General features: G+C 46.2%; 2 protein-coding genes and 1 non-coding gene across 8 annotated transcripts; 1 reads left to right on the forward strand and 2 right to left on the reverse strand.

Annotated features, from left to right (window-relative positions):
* Positions 1–5,507: 5,507 nt before the first annotated feature.
* LOC123150387 (aconitate hydratase, cytoplasmic) lies at positions 5,508–14,528 on the reverse strand. Of its 4 annotated transcripts, none has more exons than XR_006475080.1 (20): positions 14,331–14,528; positions 13,949–14,065; positions 12,439–12,525; positions 12,260–12,352; positions 11,975–12,160; positions 11,744–11,905; positions 10,859–11,003; positions 10,617–10,759; positions 10,382–10,438; positions 10,223–10,302; positions 10,076–10,151; positions 9,471–9,656; positions 9,291–9,358; positions 9,045–9,163; positions 8,839–8,960; positions 8,509–8,607; positions 7,644–8,123; positions 7,384–7,468; positions 7,050–7,292; positions 5,508–5,983 (listed from the first exon to the last, which is right to left on the reverse strand). XR_006475080.1 is itself a non-coding variant. In XM_044570247.1 (20 exons), exons 1-20 carry the CDS (start codon positions 14,332–14,334, stop codon positions 5,909–5,911), a joined length of 2,715 nt encoding a protein of 904 aa, XP_044426182.1. In that variant the 5' UTR covers positions 14,335–14,528; the 3' UTR covers positions 5,508–5,908. The 4 variants fall into 4 exon arrangements, 1 of the variants encoding a protein (XP_044426182.1); XR_006475078.1 differs by having other exon boundaries at positions 12,439–12,599; XM_044570247.1 differs by having other exon boundaries at positions 7,370–7,468; positions 12,439–12,599.
* Positions 14,529–14,745: 217 nt separating this feature from the next.
* Positions 14,746–24,034, forward strand: LOC123150389 (uncharacterized CRM domain-containing protein At3g25440, chloroplastic). Of its 3 annotated transcripts, none has more exons than XR_006475082.1 (6): positions 14,746–14,919; positions 15,000–15,345; positions 15,453–15,854; positions 15,983–16,221; positions 17,758–18,075; positions 23,714–24,034. XR_006475082.1 is itself a non-coding variant. In XM_044570250.1 (5 exons), the coding sequence occupies exons 1-4, from the start codon at positions 14,849–14,851 to the stop codon at positions 16,172–16,174; spliced, it is 1,011 nt and encodes a 336-aa protein (XP_044426185.1). In that variant the 5' UTR covers positions 14,747–14,848; the 3' UTR covers positions 16,175–16,221; positions 17,769–18,262. The 3 variants fall into 3 exon arrangements, 1 of the variants encoding a protein (XP_044426185.1); XR_006475083.1 differs by having other exon boundaries at positions 14,747–14,919; positions 17,769–18,075; positions 23,719–24,034; XM_044570250.1 differs by lacking the exon at positions 23,714–24,034 and having other exon boundaries at positions 14,747–14,919; positions 17,769–18,262.
* Positions 16,602–16,720, reverse strand: LOC123155044 (5S ribosomal RNA). The gene has a single exon (XR_006477176.1). It is a non-coding gene; the product is annotated as a 5S ribosomal RNA (ribosomal RNA).
* Positions 24,035–24,229: the final 195 nt, after the last annotated feature.

Below are 24,229 nucleotides of genomic sequence, written 5' to 3' on the forward strand. Positions count from 1 at the left end.
CAAGAGGCAGCACACTGAGGAGGATGGTGGCTCTTCGTCGGTAGCGCCGCCCCTTGCGGATGGAGGTAGGCGCAGGCCATTTGACATTGACCTCAATGCCATGGCTCCAGAAAAGGAATAGAACAAACACATACCTTTTGTGTGTTTTAGGAAAAAGAAGGAATAAATAAAGCCATACTGTAGGCAAGCAAATTACCATGTATCTTGAGAGAATCTTGTACTTTCACAACAATATTATATAATGTCTCTCCAAAGCTATACTTGCCAACAATACCCAGCAGAAAATATGTCATGTGAACACAGGTAAATTCGCCACCATGACACACTAACAATACTATATATACTAGTAAGATTGAATAGTAAATTTTAGTTTGCGTCTATGGATCAGAATTAGTTCCACACTAAAGTTTCCAAATAGTAGAATCGTGCTTGCAGTAAATTAATTCCAGACTATATCATTTTTAAAGGCTAGTACACTTGATTTATCGACCAATGAACAGCATATATACATTCTTACTGATTTCTAAAAACTACTGCATAATGCAAAAATATAATTCTATTATAATATTCATTAATATGGTGCAGTTGTAAAGTCAAATAAATAAGAACCTGCAAATGAACATATTGAGTATTATCATGTGACGTATTCTTTATTATCCGACCTCACATGCATGCTAAAGGATAGTCAGGTACATACTGTCAAGGGCCTCGGTGCCCAAGACAGCAGGACCTCGACTACGTAGTTCGTAGTCGCGGTGGATAGGAGCGCTAGGGTTTTTGCCTGGCTGCTCTATGATGCGGGAGGGAAAGATAGAAGGAAATAACTTTATTGCTTATCCCTAAAGGGTGCTAACTATCTGATATATAAAGGCCCCATGGGCTAATAACAAACTAGAAACCTATACGAAATAAACTAGTCTAGGAACTAATGTGCCCGGATCAGGACTCCTGTCCAGCCTGCGCCTTGCCTGATGCGGCCGTCGGCTGCTCCTGGCCGCGCGGCCCACGTCTGTAAGACGTGCCCCACATGACATCTCTCCCCCCCTCGACGAGCAGCTCGTCCTCGAGCTGAAAAGCGGGGTAGCGCTCGACGAAACTGTCAAGATCCTCCCATGTAGCTGACGAAGCTGCTTCACCCTTCCAGTGGACGAGTAGCTGGCGAACGCCGCGTGCTAGGCGCGCACGAGTCACGCGCTCTGGTTCTGGAACAGCCGCCCCGTTGTGGATCGAAGGCAATCCCGGCGGTGTAGTTGGAGGAATGCCGAAGAACTTCTTGAGGAGGCCCACGTGGAAGACGTCATGGAGGCGCGAGCGTGCCGGAAGCTCAAGACGGTATGCCACGTCGTTGATCACTTCTGAAATGCGGTACGGCCCATAGAATCGTGGCTTGAGCTTGCCCCTGGTTGGCAAGTTGAGAGAGGACGCGGCGCGCTGTCGAAGGCGAAGCCAAACCCAATCGCCCACCTCATGCCGAATGTCCCGATGACGTCTGTCGTAGTAGGACTTATAGACCGCCTGTGCCTGTTGTAGACGATAGCGGACGTCCTCGATAAGTTCGTCGCGCTCAGCCATGCTCCTGGCCACTGCAGCCACCCGTGTGTCGCCGGGCTCGTAAGAGCGAATAGTGGGAGGGTCACGGCCATACACAAGCTTGAACGGAGTCTCTTGGGTTGCTGTCTGGTAGGCGGTGTTGTATATGTACTCAGCCCAGGGAAGCCACCGGAGCCACTGCTTGGGACGATCCCCGGTAAGACACCGTAAATACATCACAATGATCTTGTTAGCAGCCTCCGTTTGACCATCCGACTGCGGGTGAAATGCGGACGTCATGTGCAGCTTTGTCCCCGTGAGGCGCATGAGCTCTTGCCAAAAAGCGGAGGTGAAGACTGGGTCGCGGTCAGAGACCATGGACTGTGGCACGCCGTGGAGACGAACAACCTCAGCGAAGAACACCTGTGCCACTGACTCTGCCGTGTATGGGTGGGCTAACGCCACAAAATGGCAATACTTGCTGAAGCGATCCACCACGGTGAGGATGACAGACTTCCCGCCTACTCGAGGAAGCGCTTCCACGAAGTCGATGCCGATGTCAGTCCACACGCCCGTGGGTACCGGCAGCGGCAGGAGCAGCCCAGCGGGGTGCAAGTGCTCGGACTTGTACCGCTGGCAAGTACCGCAAGTGCGGATGTACTCCTGCACCGTCTTGCAAAGGTTAGGTGCGTGGAAATCGCGGCGAAGACGATGCAATGTGCGCAGGACGCCTTCATGCCCATCATCGTGCACGGCACTGAGAATCTCCTGGAGTAGCGGGGATGACGGCGGAATGTAGAGGCGGCCGTTGAAAGTAACGAGGCCGTCGGAGAGCGCCCAAGGCTGTTGCCGCGCACCTGCCGTGATATCCTCCCGCAGTGCGACGAGCGCCGGATCAGTGGACGTCGCTTGCCGGAGTCGATTGATGAAGTCGAAACGAGGCCCTGAGACCGCCATGATCGTCGTCTCCTCCGTGTCACGGCGGGAAAGTGCATCCGCCACCGTGTTGGTACTACCTGCCTTGTACTCCACCGTAAAGTCGAATCCCAGGAGTTTGCCAACCCAATGATGCTGCGGGATGGTGGCCAAACGCTGGTCAAGCAGAAATTTGAGGCTGTAATGATCCGTTTTTACCACAAACTGACGCCCCCATAGGTACGGCCTCCAATGGCGAATCGCGAGCACCAGGCCGATGAGTTCCCGTTCATACGCTGCCAGGGAACGGTGACGTGGCGCGGCTGGCCGGCTAAAGAAAGCCACCGGGTGGTGGTCCTGAAGAAGGACGGCCCCGAAACCGTACGTCGATGCGTCACACTCGACGATGAACGGCCGTGTAAAATCCGGTAACGCGAGGACGGGAGCCGTGGTGATTGCCGTCTTGAGGGTGGTAAAAGCTGCTGCCGCCTCCGGCGACCAAGAGAAACCATCCTTGCGAAGGAGGGCCGTCAGGGGCGCGGCAACCACGCCAAAGTCCTTGACAAACTTGCGGTAGTACCCCGCAAGGCCGAGAAAGCCCCGAACCGCGCGCGCCGAGCGTGGTTGCGGCCAGTCCGCTACTGCCTGCACCTTTTCCGGATCCATGGCCACGCCTGCAGCAGAGATGGTGTGACCCAGGTATGCGATTGATTCAACGGCGAACGCGCATTTGGAGCGCTTGACGAAGAGCCGGTGCTGGTGCAGGACCGTGAAGACGGTGCGCACATGTCGGAGATGGTCAGCCCATGTCTCGCTGAAAATGAGGATGTCGTCAAAGAAGACGAGAACAAAACGGCGCAGGTATGGCCGCAGCAGATCATTCATGAGGGCCTGGAACGTGGCCGGCGCGTTGCAGAGTCCGAACGGCATCACCAGAAACTCGTAGAGGCCGTCATGAGTATGGAAAGCTGTCTTCGGGATGTCCTCCTCACGCATCCGCACCTGGTGGTAGCCGGAACGTAAATCGAGCTTGGTGAAGAAACGAGCGTGCCGTAGCTCGTCGAGGAGTTCGTCCACCACCGGAATCGGGAACGCATTCTTGACAGTAATGGCGTTCAGGGCGCGATAATCGATGCAGAAGCGCCAGGACCCATCGGCCTTGCGGACCAGCAGTACCAGGGACGAGAATGCGGAACAACTCGCACGGATGATACCTTGGGCGAGCATGGCGGCGCACTGACGCTCCAGCTCGTCCTTGTGCGCGGCCGGGTATCGATACGGACGGACGGCCACCGGGGCGGAACCAGGTAGCAGGGTGATGCCGTGATCGCGGCTGCGGGGCGGTGGCACGCCGGAGGGGTCGGCGAAGATGTCGTCGAACTCGGTGATGATGGCATCCAGGAAGTCGCGGCCGCTGCATGATTTTAGGGCTGGCCCGTCCGGTCCTGCAATGCCGTGCCAGCACACCCGATGGCCCCGCCGCCAGAATGTCATGGAGAGGGCTCGGAAATCCCACAGGATCGGTCCGAGCGACGCCAGCCACTGCGTGCCCAGGACGATGTCGTAGCCCGCGAGCGGCAAGGCGAGGAAATCCTCCGCGAACTCCTCGTGGCCGATGCGGAAGGGCACGACGCGGTACGCGCCCTGGCACGGAACGCGCTCGCCGTTGGCCACCGTGACGCGCATCTTCTCTGTGGTGGGGGGCGGTAACGTAGCACGAGCGGCCGCCTCTTCGGCGATGAAGTTGTGGGTGGAGCCTGAATCGATCAGGGCGAGGAGGGAGACACCTCCGAGAGTAATCTGCATCTGCATGGTTTCACTCGTGCGCACGCCGACGATCGCGTGGAGCGAGATTTGAGGGTCGGCCCGCGATGCATCATCAGTGGCGGAGGCCGCGTCGTCGTCGTCGTCGTCCGGCGCTAAGTCGAGGAGAAAGATGCGCTGGCACACGCGGTTGTGGCCCCTGCCAAACTTCTCGTTACAGTTGAAGCAAAGGCCCAGGCGACGGCGTTCCTCCATCTCTGTCTGGGAGAGACGCTTGATTGGGCGTCCGTCCGGCAGATTGTGGCCCTGCTGAGGTGCGGCTGGTGGGGCCGGAGCGGGGGGCGCGAGGCGTGGTCCTGGTGTCGGCAGGATGCCCTTCTGTGGAAAACGCACCGGTGGCGCGGCGGAAAGCGCGCACTGGTCGCGCAGCTCCAATTTGCGGGCGAGGCTCATGGCGACGGCGAGGGACTGTGGGTTATGGATCTCCACGTCGAGGCTGAGGGGTGGCTGGAGTCCCGCGGTGAAGATCTGCACTTTCTGTGTCTCGGATAAGGTGCCTGCCCGGGGAAGGAGTGCCTCAAACCGCTCCTGGAAGTCGACGACGGACGTCGTGCGTTTGCACGCCATTAGTTCGCCCAGCGGGTTAGCGCGCAGCGGTGGCCCGAAGCGGAGATTGAGCAGCTCGGAGAAGCGGCGCCACGGAGGTGTGCCCTCGTCGCGCTGGACCTGCATATACCATAGTTGGGCAGGACCCTCGAGATTGTAGGACGCCATCCACACCTTCTCCTCCTCGGCGATCCGTTGTTGATGGAAGAAGGACTCGCATCTGTTGATGAAGGCGAGCGGATCAGACTTGCCGTCGAACTTGGGGAAGTCCATCTTCTGGAACCTGGGCGGCCGATCATTATGGTGCTGCCCATCATGGGCGGCGGCAGCGCTGGACGAAGAGGAGGACTTGTCCTTCTGGAGTGCGGTGACGGACGACTGCAGGGACATCACCGTGGCCGTCAAGGCCTCGATCATCTTAGCCAGATCTGTGGTGGTCGGTTCTGCCATGCCGGAAGTGACCGAGGCGGCAGCGGATTGTGGCGATGTCGGGGAGCTGGGCGCGGACACAGGGGGGAAAGCGGCCGGCGGATGGAGCATGGACGAGGAGGAGGATCGCCTGGAACCTGATACCAAGTTGTCAAGGGCCTCGGTGCCCAAGACAGCAGGACCTCGACTACGTAGTTCGTAGTCGCGGTGGATAGGAGCGCTAGGGTTTTTGCCTGGCTGCTCTATGATGCGGGAGGGAAAGATAGAAGGAAATAACTTTATTGCTTATCCCTAAAGGGTGCTAACTATCTGATATATAAAGGCCCCATGGGCTAATAACAAACTAGAAACCTATACGAAATAAACTAGTCTAGGAACTAATGTGCCCGGATCAGGACTCCTGTCCAGCCTGCGCCTTGCCTGATGCGGCCGTCGGCTGCTCCTGGCCGCGCGGCCCACGTCTGTAAGACGTGCCCCACATGACACATACAAATCATGCTTGAACATCGGTTGTTTATTGTAATCACCTTATTTCAAAGCTAAGACAAAAGGCATCATAAAATTCATACTACAGGACATAATTAATATATACAAGGAAACGCCAAAAGAAGAAAGTTCTGGACCTCATGCTTTAATTTCCCATGCAAACGTGCTCTCGAAGACACTAACATGCTGAATTGATAAGTTTTCGCATAACATATTGTAGTATTCCCCCATGATCAAAGTAAGACAGTTCCACCTGCAAAATCATGTTTAAGGAAAAACCTTAAATTCTGTATGCATACTACTTGAAGAAATTATATATAATAAAAATAATGCGATATCATACAGCCTGTCTACTAAACTGTGCATATTTCATTAGAAATGAAATTTGATCATACAAAAATCAACGTTCTACTGCATCCTAAGATGTTATAAATAAGGAAATGTTGAAGACATTGCATTAAAGCTCAGGAAGATTGAAGTATTTTTTCGTTAGCATAAATTCTCACACGAAGTTCTTTTGGGTTTCATCTCCATAATAGTGGCTGAATTTTGATGATGGCTCGCCAAGCCTATCACAACCCTCCTCCTTTATCTGGGCTTGGGACCAGCTCAGGGTAGACAAAACTTGACATGGGAGGAGTCCATAAAGAGGGACCTGAAGGACCGGAATATCACCAAAGAATAGCCATGGATAGGGGTGCGTGAAAGTTAGCAGTCCCAAACAAGTTGGGTTGGCTAGAGTGGAAACCTAAAAGATCTCGAAATGGTTGTTAGCATAAATTCTCACACGATATTGAAAATATAGATTTAAACAGTTTTCTTTCTTTTGTACATTTCTTATAAATATATTCTATAGTTTCATAATATATTTCAAGAATTTCCTGAGTTAAGTTTATCTCAGTATCTTTTATATGATCAAACGTCGACCTAATGTGGCGTCAATAATAGGGCACAAATAGATGCAGCAAAAGAGAGAAGGTTGGTTTTAGATGGCATGAAGTATTCTCAGTACAGGAACAACTCCAGAATATATATCATATAATTTACTTCTCAATTTCACATTCCTTGCAGACAGAAGCAGCACTAGTTAGCATCCTTAAAAGGAAATTAGTTTACAGAAAATTAAAGGCTCCTAGAGGATTAGATACTTGAAAATTATATGCAGTATATTCTGAGAAGTACTTTGTAATTTGTTATTGGATTTAATAAATATATTATGATATTTTATTAGTAAAAGTTGTGTTTTAGAGATCATATCTATGTCTAATATTACAGCTTTCAGGGAAACGGAAGGAGTAATAAGTAAAGGTTCCATTTACCTCTGTGTCAAAGCGAAGCGTACATGTAAACGATTTTCGTGTGCTTGTGGTAACAACAATATCCTGGCCGGGCTGCATTTCATGAACACTGCTTGGAAGATGAATAGTGTATTGTTCTTGTCCAGTCAAACCAATTGAGTCCATATCTTCTCCAGACTTGAAGCATAGAGGAATTACACCCATCCCGACTAAATTGCTTCGATGGATTCTTTCGAAACTTTTGGCAATTACAGCCTTAACTCCCTGCGGCGACACATTATTCCATGAGCCTACAAAGTGAGGACGTGCAAGGCACGAAACTTCTGTACTAAAATATTTACCAGCAACATAGTACCTTTTGCATCCCAGTCCCTCGAACTTCCAGTCCCATATTTGGAACCCACCAATACAATTGTGTCTTGCCCATCATTCTTATACCTCTATCAATAGTATGGAGAAAAGAAGAAACATGAGTAGCACAACTGCTCTTTTTCACAAATAGAAAGTTTTAAAAACTTTTGCAGCAGGAGAAATAGCCATCAACTAATTCATGAATATGGGAATTATGGACAGTGGAAAAAACCAAGACCAGTCTTTTTGTGCAAAGGAACTAACCATGGCAGCATCATAGACATAAAGCTTCTCTCTTGTTGGAATGTGAATTGTTTTTGGTCCAGGTTCACCGTCCAAAAGCTTGTTGACAATCCGAATATTGCCGAAGGTTCCCCTCATCATTACTTCATAGTTTCCGCGACGGCTGCCATACGAATTAAAATCCCTGTGCTTCACAGAATGGCCAACGAGATACTTGGCAGCTGGGCTATCCTTGTGAATGCTCCCAGCTGGTGAAATATGATCTGCCGTTACACAGTCACCAAAGCTCAACAAGCAGTAGGCATCCTTTATACTATGAGGCCCAGGTAGATCCATACTCATGCCTTTAAAGAAAGGAGGCTCACGAATGTAGGTTGAATTAGGGTCCCAAGAGTAAACATCTGTAGTTGGAACCACCAGTTGATTCCACATGGGATTGCCTTTCGTGATTACCTCATAAGTACTTTTGAACATATCAACCAAGACATTGGAATGCACAATCTGTGATTTGCATTGTCAGCACACAACAATTAGAATCACCATTGAATAAGTTCATGTACTTCGTTTGTGTTAGACGTAGTGAGGGCAGTACCCGTGCGTATGAATGTGATACCCAAGTGTGTCTGGATATGTTGTGTGTGTCTGTGTGTGTTAGGATATTTGTGGTATTCCACCTCTTGTATATATATAGTACAAGGGTAGCACCCGTGTGTATAAGGGTGATACCCGAGTGTGTCTCTAACTGTTAGAAGCGCCAATGTCCAACAGGAGTGCAGCTCCATTGCTAAATTGAATCTTGTTTGAGCAAAGGTGCATATGTGAATGCTGCCTATTCAACCTTTGCAATGTGATGTGCATCAATTGCTTTCCAAGAAAACTTACTTACTTCTGATACTTCCTCGCTAGATGGCCAGATGTCCCTTAGGAAAATTGGTCTGTTGCCCTTTCCAGTTCCAATTGGCTCCTCTTCAAAATTGATATCAACCTAAACACGACACTCTAAACATAAGAATCCATACCGTTTTGGGGAACAGGATCCACTTTTCTTTTTCTATTATAACAGTTTCTAATTGGCAACATGATTTAACTATACAAAACAACCACTATGCTAATGGATATTAATAGCAAAACATACATAACAAAATACCCTATAAGTTACATATTTTTACGTTAGCTGGAAAGCATCATTGCAAACATTTACAATATTTCCACTTACAGTGCCAGCAAGAGCATATACAACGACTAGAGGAGGAGAAGCAAGATAATTAGCTTGAGTTAATGGATGTATCCGCCCTTCAAAGTTACGGTTTCCAGAAAGAACAGCAACCGCGATGATGTCTAACAAAAAGATAAAAAATTATACTAGTGTCTTCAATATGATACTTTGAAAGGAGTGAAGAGGCACATGCAAGAAGATAGTACCATTTTCTGTAATTTCATCTGCAACGATTTGATCAAGATCACCTGAATTTCCGATACAGGTAGTACAGCCATACCCAACTAGATTGAAACCCAGGTCGCTCAAGTACTTCAGCAAACCACTGAAAATGTTATATTGCATCCACGATCAGTATGATTGGAGGTTACAATACATAATTGCATCCAGGCCGGATTGCAGGAACAACAATAAGGGGCATATGATGAATTAAGTGACATGTAGAAACATACCTCCTAAGCAGATATTTGGTAACAACTCCTGACCCAGGGGCAAGACTTGTTTTAATCCATGGTTTGACCTTACCAAACAGAAGAAGGCAATTGAGTACCCTGACTAGCCAAAGGGCAGAGAAGGAAGATGCACACCTACAGTAACTATAAACTATTGATCATAATTAACTAAGTGCTGACCTCGAGGCCCAACTCGTAAGCTTTCTTTGCAACCAACCCAGAAGCAATCATAACGGTGGGGTTTGAGGTGTTTGTGCAGCTTGTGATAGCAGCTATGACAACAGTCCCATGTTTAAGCTCTGCAGTTCGCCCATGAAAATCAAACTTCACCACTCTATTTTGCAAATCTTTTGGGATACCATAACCCTGAAATAAATAGAATGAATCATCCTTGCTTCTGTCTTCTCAAGAGAATAGTTACATTAGGTAAAGCAAACACACTCAACATATCTTATGACCTAAAAATACCATGGATGTTAGTCAGCGCATGAAGCTATTGGAAAATGAGAAAAATTGGTAATTTTCAAATGTATCAGCACAGCCCATGAACTTTTTATGAATACAGACTTGAGACCAGAATTCTGGAATTTGTTTGCAAAGACAGGACAAGAGGCACACTTATAGGCTGTAACGAACGTCTAACGTAAGTTTTGATATATTATGTTTGCTCTCTTGCGCAACACCTCAACCACTTGGAATTAATAGACTTAAATATATAATCTAGGCATCAAGATCCCTTCAATTAGTATGAGCAAACAAATTTATTTGTCTGATGATCGACGCACCTTGAAACCAATTTTATTTTCCAGACATGCATGCCAGTCTGTCTTCATGTCTTTTAAGGTGACTCGATCATGAGGTCTGCAAGAAGAGCTTGTATTAAAACCATGTAAGAGAATGGAAGTATACCACAACATAACAGGATAAATTACCTCTTCGGACCAGAAATACATGGCTCAACATCTCCCAGATCCAATTCTATGTATGATGAATATGTCGGTTCTATTTTAGGCTAAAATCATAATGGAATACGCAGTCAATATTCCTGCATGGTGTTCACTATATTCATAACAGTGAAGAACTAAACTTACTTCATTGTAATCCACAAACATTTTGTTTGCACGTAGATATGCCTCTATTGTTGATACCTACATGGTCAAAGCATTCAGCATTACCGAATAAGAACGTAGTTCTCAGTAGAAATTATGTTAACCATCAGGACATGGATATACTAGTGTACGTTTTTGTTCCAAACAGCATCTGCAAAGCATAGCAATGTATATGTAGCAAAGTCATTTTGAAAGAACAAACAACCATTATACTCACAGTTTCATCTTCTCTTCCAGTCATTTTAAGATATTCTAAGGTGATATGGTCAACTGGAAAGAAACCAACAGTTGCTCCATACTCTGGTGCCATATTTGCAATTGTTGTTCTATCAGCCAATGCAAGCTCTTCCATACCTCGGCCTACACTTACACAGTAACAAAGCTAAGTCCCTGATAATAGCCGCTAACTGTTTGTGACAGGACAAAGGATATCTGCCAATGATCTAGACAATAAAATACCATAGAACTCCACAAACTTTCCAACAACACCATGTTTCCGAAGCATTTGGGTAACCGTGAGAACTAGATCAGTTGCTGTGACCCCATCCCTTAGTGTTCCATGTAGCTTGAATCCAACGACACCAGGTAATACCATGCTCATGGGCTGCGGACAAAATATAGAAGAGGTAAATATATAAAGCATTCACTGAGCTTGTGAGGAAATTTTGTTCTCATGTACTATCGATTCATGGCTCGGTAGTCGCTGAACATTTAATGTTCATCAAAACTGCAGCAACAGACTGACAGGATCATTTACATGTTCCAAACAACTACCTAGACTAAAATTAATTGTTTTATTGATAACTAGTAATCGTGCACGTGCAAATGCACATATATGAATAAAATTGATAATTTAATCTCTTGTAACCCTGTGCTCCCGATCAAATAAAACTGTCTGCCTGAAGGTGGTTCGAGCTCCGAACATAACATCAAGAATCAGCTAAAGGCACTATCTTTGCGAAGAATCAGCTAAAGGCACTATCTCTAGACTCTGATAGGAAGCAATTTATGTGTTCCATATTACAGATTACCAGGTTGCTAATAACTTTTAATTCCTGCTGTAGTAACAATCATGCTTTTATATTAAGTATGGTGATAATGGAATAAAATGTTATGCTGATTACTGGCAAAACATGCAAAACAGGGTCCTTGCACCATTTATGCAATAGTTTTAGTTGCAATAGTCAAACAATTATAAACATCATACTTGATTTGGTCCCTGCGACAAATTGTTTCAAACTGAAAAACTAGCACAAGAAACAGGCAAATATCACTCAGCATACTGTTTTCCAGGAAATTGCATATGCAAGCACATGTCAAGGCCAAAAGAATTTGAGCATGTACCTGACCAAGCATAGCTGCCTCAGCATCAATCCCTCCAACCCCCCAACCAACAACACCCAGTCCATTAATCATTGTAGTGTGGGAATCAGTCCCCAGAACACTATCGGGATAAAGAAGGCCATCTCTGTTGAAAACAACTCTGGCAAGATACTCAAGATTTACCTACACTAGATAACATAAGATAAGAGTTCAAACATAAAAAAAGGGAACTCTTGATGTTATTCCTTTCACCTGATGAACAATACCAGAACCAGGAGGTATGATAAGCATATTGTGAAATGCAGAAGACCCCCATTTAAGGAAGGCGAACCGTTCCTTGTTTCTCTCGAATTCCAGTTCCATATTGGCCTGTATCGCATTTTGTGACCTCACCACATTAGCAGTTACTGAGTGATCAATTACAAGGTCTGCTGGAACCTAAAAGCAGAAATACGGAACTGTATATTAATTACAAAGAATATGTGAAAGGAAATATGCTCTGGCTAAATTAATATAGTATAGGAAATAATTTAATACCATCGGGTTAATCTTATCAGGATTGCCACCTAATTCCAACATTGCGTCGCGCATGCTTGCAAAGTCAACAAGGACAGGCACACCGGTAAAATCCTAAGCCGAGGTATCATTAGAAAACACTGCATGCAAAGAGTTTTATATGGGAAATCAACTAATGTTAGATCCTTGTACAGACGTACCTGAAGTATCACACGTGAGGGTTTGAATGGTATTTCAACTTGCTCCAGGGAGGTCTTCTCCCAGCCCATGATCTTCTCTACATCCTCCTTGGTTATTTGGAACTCGTCACAATTACGCACCGCAGATTCAAGAAGAACACGAATGGTGTATGGCAGTTTATCTGGAGAAGGCATCACCAAGCACTCTAATAGGTGATGTACTTCCTTCACAGTTCCTAAATGCAGCTTTGACAAACATTTTCTTATGATGTTCAATATATTTGCAAATATGTTGTTTGGTCCAACTTGAACCCTTAACTATACAACCTGTTTATAATAAACACCGAACTTTATGAAACCATTTAACCTGAGACATAGATACTTGATAGTTGATTTTGTATTATAGGATTCTAAAAAATTATAAATTTCATAGGGGTAGAGAGTGCTCTGAAATGATAATCTGCGAAAAATTCAATCAACAGGATGAATATATGTGTCCTGTGTAAAAGTGAAAAGACAAATTCCTTTATCTCTTGTGTTTTTTTTTTGTATAGAACACAAATAGTTATACTGTATGATGAAGTTTTAATGGTTCTCACTTTATAGCATTTCCCTTAGGCATGAATTGTTTCAGATTATTGGTAACCCTTGGAGACCAACCACCCTTCAAGCCTTCCCGCAATATTTAGGGTGGTTTTGCACCTATGAAACTTCAGAAAGCTTTGAAGTATGGAAGACTGAGAAACTGCAAATTTTCATCCAAACATCTGAGTATTTGTCCTCTGTAACAAAACAGGACTCTGTTTATCTATTCTCATTTCGTAAAATATATTTTTGCATGATATAATATCATAACATTTACTGCATATATCAACTGTTTTACATTTTTTGGAAACCAGAAATTAAGAAAACATTATAGAAAACCAAGGAAGGGTTCAGTTTAAATGATTTTAGAAGTTCAGTGTTTGACATAGACGGTTTCATAGTTCAGAGCTTATGTTGGACCCAGCACCATAGCTCACGGTTAAAAATGGGCATTTTGCTATAATAAAACTGCAATGGAATTGTTGTAAAAAGAAAAGCCTAGGGTACAAACGCTAAAACAGAAAACTTAGAGAATATCATTATTACACAACTATAGCCACAACCCACATGTAACATGCGCCTGGCCCTGCATGCCATTCTTGCATGCGACGATATATTCTACCCCCTTTATTATGGCATATTTATTTTCATGCAGTTTATACAAGCACGTGTTACTGTCCGAATAACAAACCGGTTTGACCGTTAGCGTGGTCGTGGAAGCATTATTTGTATGAAGCGGTTTGACTGTTAGCGTGGTTGCGGAAGCATTAGTTGTATGTGAAATGCTGTTTTGTCCAAACATTTCAGTGGATTTCACGCGTGGATTCGAACGCGGGGTGTGTGAGTTTACCACCGCAAGATCTAGCCACCGAGCTAGCGGCCGGTTCTCTCGTGGAAGCATCATTAATTTCTATGTGAAATGTTATTTTGTCCAACCCAGCAATACCTATTCGCTGATCGCCTAGGTCGGGGATGCTGTAGTAGCTGCCACAATCGCCACCCTCACGGTCTCGGAGCCCCCTCAACGCGAAGCTGAATGGATTGCTGTTGCTGCTGCTGGTAGCTGCACACATAATCATCAAAAGTGCCTGATTTAGTTAAACTGATTCCATGAACTGCCTACAAAATGACGTGGGAGCCGATCCCCTAAGTCGCCGAATTACGAACCACAACGACGAAACGAAAAGGAGGGCTAAAAGCACATACACTTAAATTAACCCCAAAAATACGGCGAAATTCTTTGCAGCAAGGAGCAACGAGGACTCGACATGCGCTCGAAGATCAAAGTAAAAGTACAGAAAACGAAAAGTTGCAGCAGAAAATCGTACCCATGGCCACCGGACCGATCGGACGAAGAGGGGAGCAATGCGACAAGCGGCAGGCGGCGGGGGGATAGCATTTGGCGCGTGGCGTTGATGAGGACGGGGAGGCGCCGAGGTCGAGGCGCTGTCGTGGCGGGGCGAGGAGGAGGGACGCGAGCGGCGCACCTCGTGTCCCCCCGCGGCATTCCCCACCTGGACGACGACGGATAGCGGCGGCAGGAAGGAAGGAGACAAAAGTCCCACCAAAACGCGGGCCTGGCTGGGCCGCAACCGCTCTGCGCAGCAGGAGATTGGGCAACCGCCAATTCGTGATCGGACGGTGGCCGAGTGTAATTTTGAGTTTCGGGCCGACGATCTCCGGCGCATGTTCTGTGTAGCAGACGTGTGGCCCATTATAAGCCCATCCAAGGTTTTACCAACCAACCACAGGCCCTGCTAGCCCAAACACACAAACAAACCCAGTTGGCCCTAACTGAACACCTCGGGTGTCCGGCGACCGGAGCGCCTTCACTGCTCGGTCCGCCATGGCGTCCCTCGTCCCCCGGCTCCTTGGCCGCCGGACTCTGCACCCCGCCGTCGCTCTACGCTCTCCACGGTTCATCGCCACTCCTCCTATTAATGCCTCCATCGCCATCTTGTATTTTGGGTTTGATTTATCTGTTGCCTCCTAACCAGCGATGCTTGGATGCGATTCCACGGCGCAAATCCCCCACGCCCCTGCCCGCTGTTCCGGCCTTCCCTGGGGGTTGATGGATGCGCGGGAGCTGCGCGGAGATGGTGGTTTCTCTCGCCGGTAAGGCACCGGAGCACGGCGGTGACGCTGAACACGGACGGTGGCTTTGCGCGGTTCTCGGTCGGAGATCTGGACACGAAGCAGAATGGAGTGCAGAATCAGCCGCCGGCGAAGAAGAAGATGTCCAAGAAGTCCAAGGTCAACCAGCTCAAGTGGTTCCGCCTCAAGGCCAAAAAGAAGATGAAGTCGCCCAACCCCGAAGTCAGGATAAGATACAAGCTCGGAAAGGTTGCTTGGTTTTAGCATGTTATATATTACCACTCTGTTCCCTTTCGTATGTATAGTTGATGAGAAATGCTGAAATGCTGCATTGTCAATTTCTCATATGAATTCAGGCCAAGAGGAAAGAAGAATGGCTGATTGAGAAACTCAGGAAGTACGAGGCCCCGAGGGCTCCAGAGCCGGTTCACGACCCTGAGATTCTGACCGAGGAGGAGAAGTTCTATCTGAAACGGACTGGGGAGAAGAAAAAGAACTATGTTCCTGTTGGGAGGAGAGGGGTGTTTGGTGGTGTGGTTCTCAACATGCACCTCCACTGGAAGAAGCATGAGACTATGCAAGTAGTCTGCAAGCCCTGTCGACCTGGGCAAGTGTATGAGTACGCAGAGGAGCTGGCGAGGCTCAGCAAAGGGACAGTTATTGATATTAAACCTAATAATACCATTATCTTTTATCGTGGAAAGAATTATGTGCAGCCAAAGGTTATGTCACCTCCTGATACTCTTTCTAAGCAGAAGGTAATCATCACTAGTCCTATACCGACAAATCTGCTTGTTCTCATGGTACTCCTTTTCTATCTGAGCATACTATCGTTTAGTTTGTTCAGTTGACTTGACATCATGTATCTATACTCCCATGTCCACAGGCCTTGGAGAAATATAGGTATGAACAGTCTCTTGAACATACCAGTAAATTTATTGAGCAGCTGGAACAGGAGCTTGAAGATTACCAGAAGCATGTTGCTTTATTTAAGAAGCGTGAAGGGGCTATTTCTGAGCAAATCAGTAATGAAGACTCTGCTGTGGATGACCTCACAACTAGCTCAGATACCGATTGAATTGCCTTCTTCCTCAATTGACATCTCATATTCTTTCCGCAATGAAGGTTTGAGAAGATCTCGCTACCCTAAAAACTTATGTCATGTTTTTTTTTCACTCTTCCAAATGCTTGGCAGGTGCAAGAAACGTTTGGTAGCAGCCACATTTGTGGCGTTCCACACTTGTCTAACATTGTATTTATACCCCACCTATCATAGACCTTTATTTACCCAAGTGTTGCCACAAGTGTGGTGACCAATTTGATCGCCACAAAACTGCCACTTGCCATACCTGTGGCACAACAACAACAACAAAAATCTTTTGAGTTTCATCTCCATAAGAGTGGCTGAGTTTTTATGTTGGCTCGCCAAGCCTATCACAACCCTCCTCCTTTACCCGGGCTTGGGACCGGCTATGTTGAGACAACATAGGCGGAGTTTCTTTAAAGGAATGCAACACGAGGACTTCCCAGGAGGTCACCCATCCTAGTACTACTCTCGCCCAAGCACGCTTAACTTCGGAGTTCTGATGGGATCCGGTGCTTTAGTGCTGGTATGATCGCATCCACCTGTGGCACAAAATTGAGTTAATTTATGGATGGCAGCCAAACATGCCCTTAGATGCAGAGCTTAATATTCATACTGAATTGAGAAGCTTTCCCTTAGATAGATTGCAATAGGAATTAAACAGCGCTTCAATGCTCAGAATCAGGTAGAAAAAGAGCGGTAGCATATTCAGGGGTATTATGCTTAAAATTACTAGTCTGGGTAGTTGGTAGGTACTTGGTACAAATGTTCTTTGTTTGTGTCTTGATGTGGTCTTAGATTTGATATATCCATTTAATGAAAGTTCTGTTGTTACTTGAACATCAATGTTGTCAGCATTTGATCTTCATAGGGCTGGTAGTGAGTAAAAAGCTAGTTTTTTCTGTTCAGCTTGATTATATTGGTATGATTAGTTTCATGGGTTTTTATCATGTATGCCACTAGTTGTGTCCCACTAAGTTTTGCCAGTAGAAGTTACAACTGCTAAAAATGCTATCGTTTTGTGAGATGCTTGCTCAAAAATGTCATTATACACCTAAAAAATGCCATCGTTCCATTAGATGCTTGCTCAAAAATGTCATTAGACACCGTTACTGTCAGGTCAAACCCGTTGACCATGTTATATGACCAAAGTACCCCTAGACCCATATGTCAGCTCTCTCTATTTCACAATGATAAGTGTGGGCCCCACTTGTCATGAGTAAGCAAGCAAATAATTTTAGAGGAAAATAAGAACATTGTTGGGGGTCGAGTGGGACCCACACTTTATTGTAGTGAGATAGAGGGAGAGCTGACATTTTGGTCCATGGTTATTTTGGTCATATATCATGGGAAACAGGCTTTGAGCTGACAGTAATGGTGTCTAGTGGCATTTTTTAGCATGCGCCTAATGCAGCGATGTCATTTTTGAGCAGTTGAAACTTAGTGGCATAAATGATAAAACCCCTAGTTTCATTGCACTGCTTTTAGGATCCTAAGAATAAGTGACCTTCTTCTCTTTTAGAATCTGTTGTACATTGCCTTACAACCATTACGCGTGACTTGTAATTTTGCAATAGCCCTTGTGTAGGGTTCTCATGCTTCCTCATAAAATGGAAAAAGGGACAGTTAGTAGTTCAAGAGCTATTATACTGCTGGAGTACCATGAACCCAGAGGAGCAATACCTATGAGGAATCAAGTACCATAAACATATTTATGGGATGCTCACATTGAGAGTTAGTAAAGTTTATGGTTTGAAGATTTAAGGTAGTAGTGGATGCTGATGGTGGAGGAGATGAGTTGAACTTTTTGAGAGAGATGGGCTTGCTTGTTGCTTCAATACTGAAAAATCAACTTGGGTTATCTGCTGCAAAGGAAGCCTCTCAAATGGAAACTGGTAAGCTCTTACCTGGATCTCAACGAGTAGATTATAGCATACATAAGATTGATGTTTTCAGATTAGAATTTACTTTTGTAAGATTAGTTACTATACTGTCGGTGAAGTCAAGATAATGTCAAATGAATAAATTATGGTTTGCAGTAGCAAACTTATATAGTTCATACCATGTTTTACTCGTGAGCAACATTTTGTTCTACTTATTGTTTTCCTTATTGTAGCCGTGAATGGGTTCAGCCCTATTGTTAAAAAAGTCAACTTTTTGAATTTGGTTTCTCTTAGTACTCACCAGCCCTTCTATATTTCACATTTGATCGAATGCTTGATTTGGACTTATATATTCCAAAGATAGTTTCAAAATCTTAGTTATTATAAAATTAAAATTCAACCCAATTTACTTTTGGAAAACTGAATTCGGCAAAGATCATAAGATACTTGCGGTAATTGGTTTTACCACTGGGGTCTTGAATGCTGGTACGACTTACATGCTGCTAGCCATGATACCATGCCATATGTTGTCACAATTGATGATCTCACCATTTCCAGCAACGCACGTACCACCTAGGGGAATACTACCTTATGGCCCTGAAAAGGAAATGAAGTTATTGCTTGACTTCTTCACTTTATGACACTAGTCAAGTGGAGGACTACACATAACTAGTGAAATACCCACGCTTTCCAATTGATAAAGGATTATAAACAATCATGGCATGCTATCGCCGCCGGCTCAATACTCCACTGGACATACTCCGTGCGCACGGGCTAAGTCATCAGGCCGCTGGATACCCCGTGCGCACAGGCTCACTTACCCTGTGCACACGGGGCTGCCTGTGTGCAGCTGTTGGGCTTTGCCCATGTATTCACATTTCGCCCCTCCTTACCCCTTCATGTCTTGGACCTATATATACTGCTCCATTTAGGGATAGCTAAGAATAGATCTAGACATTAGAGCTTCACTCATGTATCTCCCCTTGTGGGATTCCTCTTGAGAGAGAGAAGACTCCATTGGAGTTCAAGACATCCGTTGGAGAAGATCCTTAGGGATTTGAAGACCCCTTCAAGGGAAGATTCCTCCATGGAATTCAAGACCCATTACTCCTAGAGATCTAGATGAACTATCTTGTATCTTTATTTCCCTTGTTGTCTTTGGATTTTGATGCACCTCTTGCATTACTTGTGATTTGAGGAGTACTTGGAGTGAATCTTGTCCATTAGAGTGTTCTTGTGTTTTCCCCTTGTGTTCTTGATGTTCTTCCTCAAATTCACCTCCAAATCGTGAACATCAGGCCACCTAATTGGAGGTCGATTTGAGGAAGAACACCAAGAACACAAGGGGAAAACACAAGAAGAACACTCTAATGGACAAGATTCACTCCAAGTACTCCTCAAATCACAAGCAATGCAAGAGGTGCATCAAGATCCGAAGACAACAAGGGAAATAAAGATACAAGGTAGTTCATCCACATCTCTAGGAGAGATGGGTCTTGAATTCCATGGAGGAATCTTCCCTTGAAGGGGTCTTCAAATCCCTAAGGATCTTCTCCAATGGAGGTCTTGAACTCCCATGGAGTCTTCTCTCTCTCTCGGAATCCCATAAGGGGAGATACATGAGCTAAGCTCTAATGTCTAGATCTATTCTTAGCTATCCCTAAATGGAGCAGTATATATAGGTCCAAGACATGAAGGGGTAAGGAGGGGCGAAATGTGAATACATGAGCAAAGCCCAACAGCTGCACACAGGCAGCCCCGTGTGCACGGGGTAAGTGCAGCCTGTGCGCACGGGGTATCCAGCGGCCTGACGACTTAGCCCGTGCACACGGGCTTGTACCGTGGGCACGGGGTCCTGGGCTCGTGCGCGCGGAGTATGTCCAGTAGCTCTCCGGAGGGGTCGTGCGCACTGGGTCAGGAGGGACCGTGCACACGGGGTCGCCTGGGTGTGTCTTCTTCCTTCGTGTTGTTGGCATCTGGCTTCCTCGAGATCTTCCCGTCGGTGTTGGTGGAACTTGGCCTTCCTCTTGACGGTTCCTTCTCCACTTCCTTGGATGGTGTAGTCGTTCCCTTGCGCTTGCACTCCTTGTCATCCCTGAAGTTCTAACAATACCTATGTATGCACACGAGAGGGGTGTCAACTGTCAAGTAGTATACCATCCTCGAAGGGGTCAAGTGAACACGCGTAAAGGAGATGGTTCGCCTTTATGTATGTGAACTAGATGTGGCACTTGTCACTTGCCAAACGGACTCTTGACATGGTGATGTCCGTAGGATGCTCCGCATCATGTTTGCTCTTGTGTTCAATCACAAGTCAGACATAGTCCTTTGGTAGAAGGACGAACTGGTCTATCAAATTCATCTGTCGCCATCAAGTACCACTTTCTCTGATCTCTGAAGATCTCTTATTCTCATCACCCCAGATTGCTTTGAGTAGCTACAACGTATCCGTATTGGCACTTTTTTGAAATGACGAATTTACGTATCCGTATTGGCCCGATACTGATACTCGTATCCGTATCGGTGCATTCGAGCTCAATACAGCTTGTATGGTTCTCTCTAGGCGCATCGCATATATGGCATCTTCTCTTCATCTTTATATTGTCTGGTTTTAGCTCTTATGTTACCATTGGTGCTTAAGAACCACCACAAGTAAAAATAGTGACATGCCAAAATATTTTACTCGAACAAAATAGTGAGAAGATGCTGACATTTCCAGAGAAAGTCACTGCCGTGGCATAGAAAACTTGGATTCACTCAGGTTTCTCTGTCATGGCAGTGTTTTCCATAAAATTGCCATACACATAAGACTTGAACATGGTCTCTACGCCGACTACTACATTCTCAAAAATCTGACCATGATCTCTACTCCTACATCATGAGTACATCATTTGCTCCTACAATCATGTGCACACAATTACCTGTGCTGTTATGACCTTGTACATCCTCTTGGCCTCCCCTCTAGTCTCACCACCTCCATGTCCAAGCCCACCGCCCTCACGACCTTCATCTCTCCACTCCCGCTACCCTCCTTCATCTTAGCCATGTCGCTCATCGTTTTCCGTCGAAGCCAACATTCATGTCCAGGCCAATAGTGGGGTGGCCAGTGTTCATGCCATGCCCACGGCCTTGAAGACCGGGAGAACGAAGTTTGCATCTACTGCTTGACTGGCCGAGCCATTTTGTGTGCATGGGACCGTGCTCGGCCATGACCCATCAGTCTAAGCCTTCCAAGGCCGCATGCGTTTGGACACACCCGCCATGCCTGCGACCACCATGAGTGTGTCCACCGTCCCCACGACTACCTGCTAGACTGTTGTGATTGTGACCATGTTTGCCTTCCATGTCAGGATGTAGGCAGGGCAGGAAACGGTCAGCCTGCACTTGCTAATGCGGGTGGTCATGGTCCCGGTGGGTTCATGAGGCGGTTTGCATGTGCTCGCGTGTTTTCCTCGTGGGTTAAGTGGCAACTCGTGAAAGCCGCATACAGCCAGAATCATGCAACTGTGACAGGGATTAGAAAGCAGGTAAGGGCGTAAGGCGTTTCCTCACGTCCGGGGCACAGTTCACCTGTAGCACGCAGCAGCCAACACAGCTTCCCTACTGCACGTCCACACAGTCCATCTCCCGCGCCACCTGAGGCAATGCTGCCTGCCGACCGCTGCCGGCCGCGCAATTTTCAGGGTGCGAGTTTACTGTGCATGTACAGTAGATGCGGCTTGCTCATTTACTGCTGTGAATTTTCAGGGATTCTCCCGGTTGGATAGAGCTCATAGTACGAGTTATGTTTTAGTTGGAGATGCGGGATGCTGCGGCGCCCGCCGGACAAAGCGGCCATATCGCTTGAGCCCACTTATGACCATACGGTTTGTCCAACAGCGCTTAGCGGGCATACTTTGTGGGGCGGCGTTGCGGCCAAGCGGGTAGTCCCGTCCAGCTTGCATCCTGACTTCCACGCCACCCTAGGCCGTTGTCATCATGACCGTGGACATGTCCCAAGTCGTCGTTGGCGCTATCAACGTGATTGCAGGCAAGTCGAAGACCATTTGGGGCACTCTAATAAAACCGCAGCCCACTTTTGTATTTCCCCACCTCCTCGCTCGAGACTATATGTTGAGCGTTGCGCCGCCGTAACGAGGGACGGGAGGCGTCGCCGGCGTCCACGACGCGGCAGGGGCGAGGCGCTGGCTATTTACAGGGATGAGAGATGCCGTCCGCTCCGAAGCCGGCGAGGTCCCCGGCGACCGCGATATGCGCGGGGTCTAAGGGCAGCCGGCCGTTTGAACGTGATGTTGACGGCGGCGAGCGGCGGCCGCTCGCTCCCTCCTCCTGCTCCAAGCGGCCAGATCCGCACCATGCTCGCGGTCACCTCTGCCCCCTCCCCATCCTTTGGATGTTTGTTGTATTTCTTCAATCATCGTTGGATGATACAGTGCTGAGACACATCGGGGCCGCTTGGGTGTTGCAATCTGACGGCGGATTACAGGCGGAAATGTATTCGGTTGTATTTTACTGGTGTACAGTAATATCCAGGTGTAATAATTTACAGTTGTAAAATTTAACAGACATTCCAAGCGCGGCCTAAGTGTAATTTCCAGAAACATGGTTCATCCAACTTTTGGTACAAGGGTCTAGGTATCTGCAGTGCCATCTCTTCCAAATTTTGCTGTGAACCTGAACCGTGTAACCTAAATTGGTTTGTGTATGACAAAATTATTATGACATAGGCTTCTGTCACAAAACTCAGACCATGGCCCTTAAGTTGCCTTCCTATAATATGTTTAATGTGGCAACATCAGAGAGTGAAACACCAACCAGCACATGTTTGTTGCTCTTTGTTTTTATTTTGTGCAGCCTTCACTTATTGTTCTTGTCAAAGCCTTATAAAGAATCCAACAATAAGAAACTGAATATCATAAATTGTTCTTGTCAAAGCCAGTTGCCTGGTGGGTACCACGTAGAAGTGTTCCACTTTCACAGCTCATGTGTCAATGTCAAAGAACCCTTTCATATTATCCTATCTGTAGGCCATAGCCAACTAAGACAAAGCAAACCCCAAAGCCATTTGGATGTCTTGCACACCCGCTGCCATTATGCCACATCAAGACTCATATGGTCCCTTTCAGCTGTCCTGTGGTGTATGCTGGCGAACAATTTATGTTAGGCCCCAGCCATTGACATGAGCCCTCACCAGTTGGCTCTGAAGGATTCCTAGTCTCCATTTTTGGTTCTAGTCCAAAAGATGATAAAATCGGTTTATCGGCATCGAGATCTGTCAGTCCTAGATAGCAATCACTCATCATGTAGAACTGGTCATCCTGCAGCATTTTACATCATCTACTTTCTGCGATACAGACATGGTTTAAATTTAAGGCATCATGTCAATTGTGTAATACGGAGACCTCTGAATTTTCCCTTGTGAGTTTTTATGCTGTTAGCATATGACGTTAGTTGGTTCTTGGTTGGCTATGTGTACTTTATGAAGTGAACTACTTCTGTGGATTTTGTTCGGAACCAACTCATACTGTATGACACATGAACAACATTACTATAACATGTATGCATAAATTTAGTTACAATTCGGAAGCTACTGTTTTTCTTATGAGGACCCACAATCTAGTGCCCGACACTGATTGTACCCTTATAACAGTGAAGACCTGGAGACGTAATGGATGCCCATCAGGGATTTCTGAACCATTGAAATGAGAGCATACTGGTTATTCTATATGTAGGATGATTTCTTGGATCATCTATCTGTGCTCTGCATGGAATTTGCTGCTTCACAAGCTTTTGGTCTTCTTCACTCGAGAGATTAACAGATTATAAATGGACGAAGTCCTTATCTGCATGTAAATGTAAACTAGTTGTGCTTTCTCATATAATTGGTGTTGGTTTTTCCTTTTCTTCTACGAAGCTTATCAAGAAGATTGCAATTCTATTAGAAGAGAATAACACCGGTTAGTTATCAGTATCTTTGTTTTGTTGTCACTTTCGATATATGCATGTCCTGGCAGTCTTGCCATCCATCATGGGCAGCTTCCTGCACATCGAGAAGTACTTGTCATCCATCCATGTACTCTCCGTTCACAAACATAAGATGTTTTAACTTTTTTCTGAATCAGATGTATATAGACATGTTTTAGTGTGCTTGTTCACTCGTGTCAGC

This window comes from Triticum aestivum, chromosome 7A (genome assembly GCF_018294505.1).
Source record: "Triticum aestivum cultivar Chinese Spring chromosome 7A, IWGSC CS RefSeq v2.1, whole genome shotgun sequence".
NCBI lineage: Eukaryota > Viridiplantae > Streptophyta > Magnoliopsida > Poales > Poaceae > Triticum > Triticum aestivum.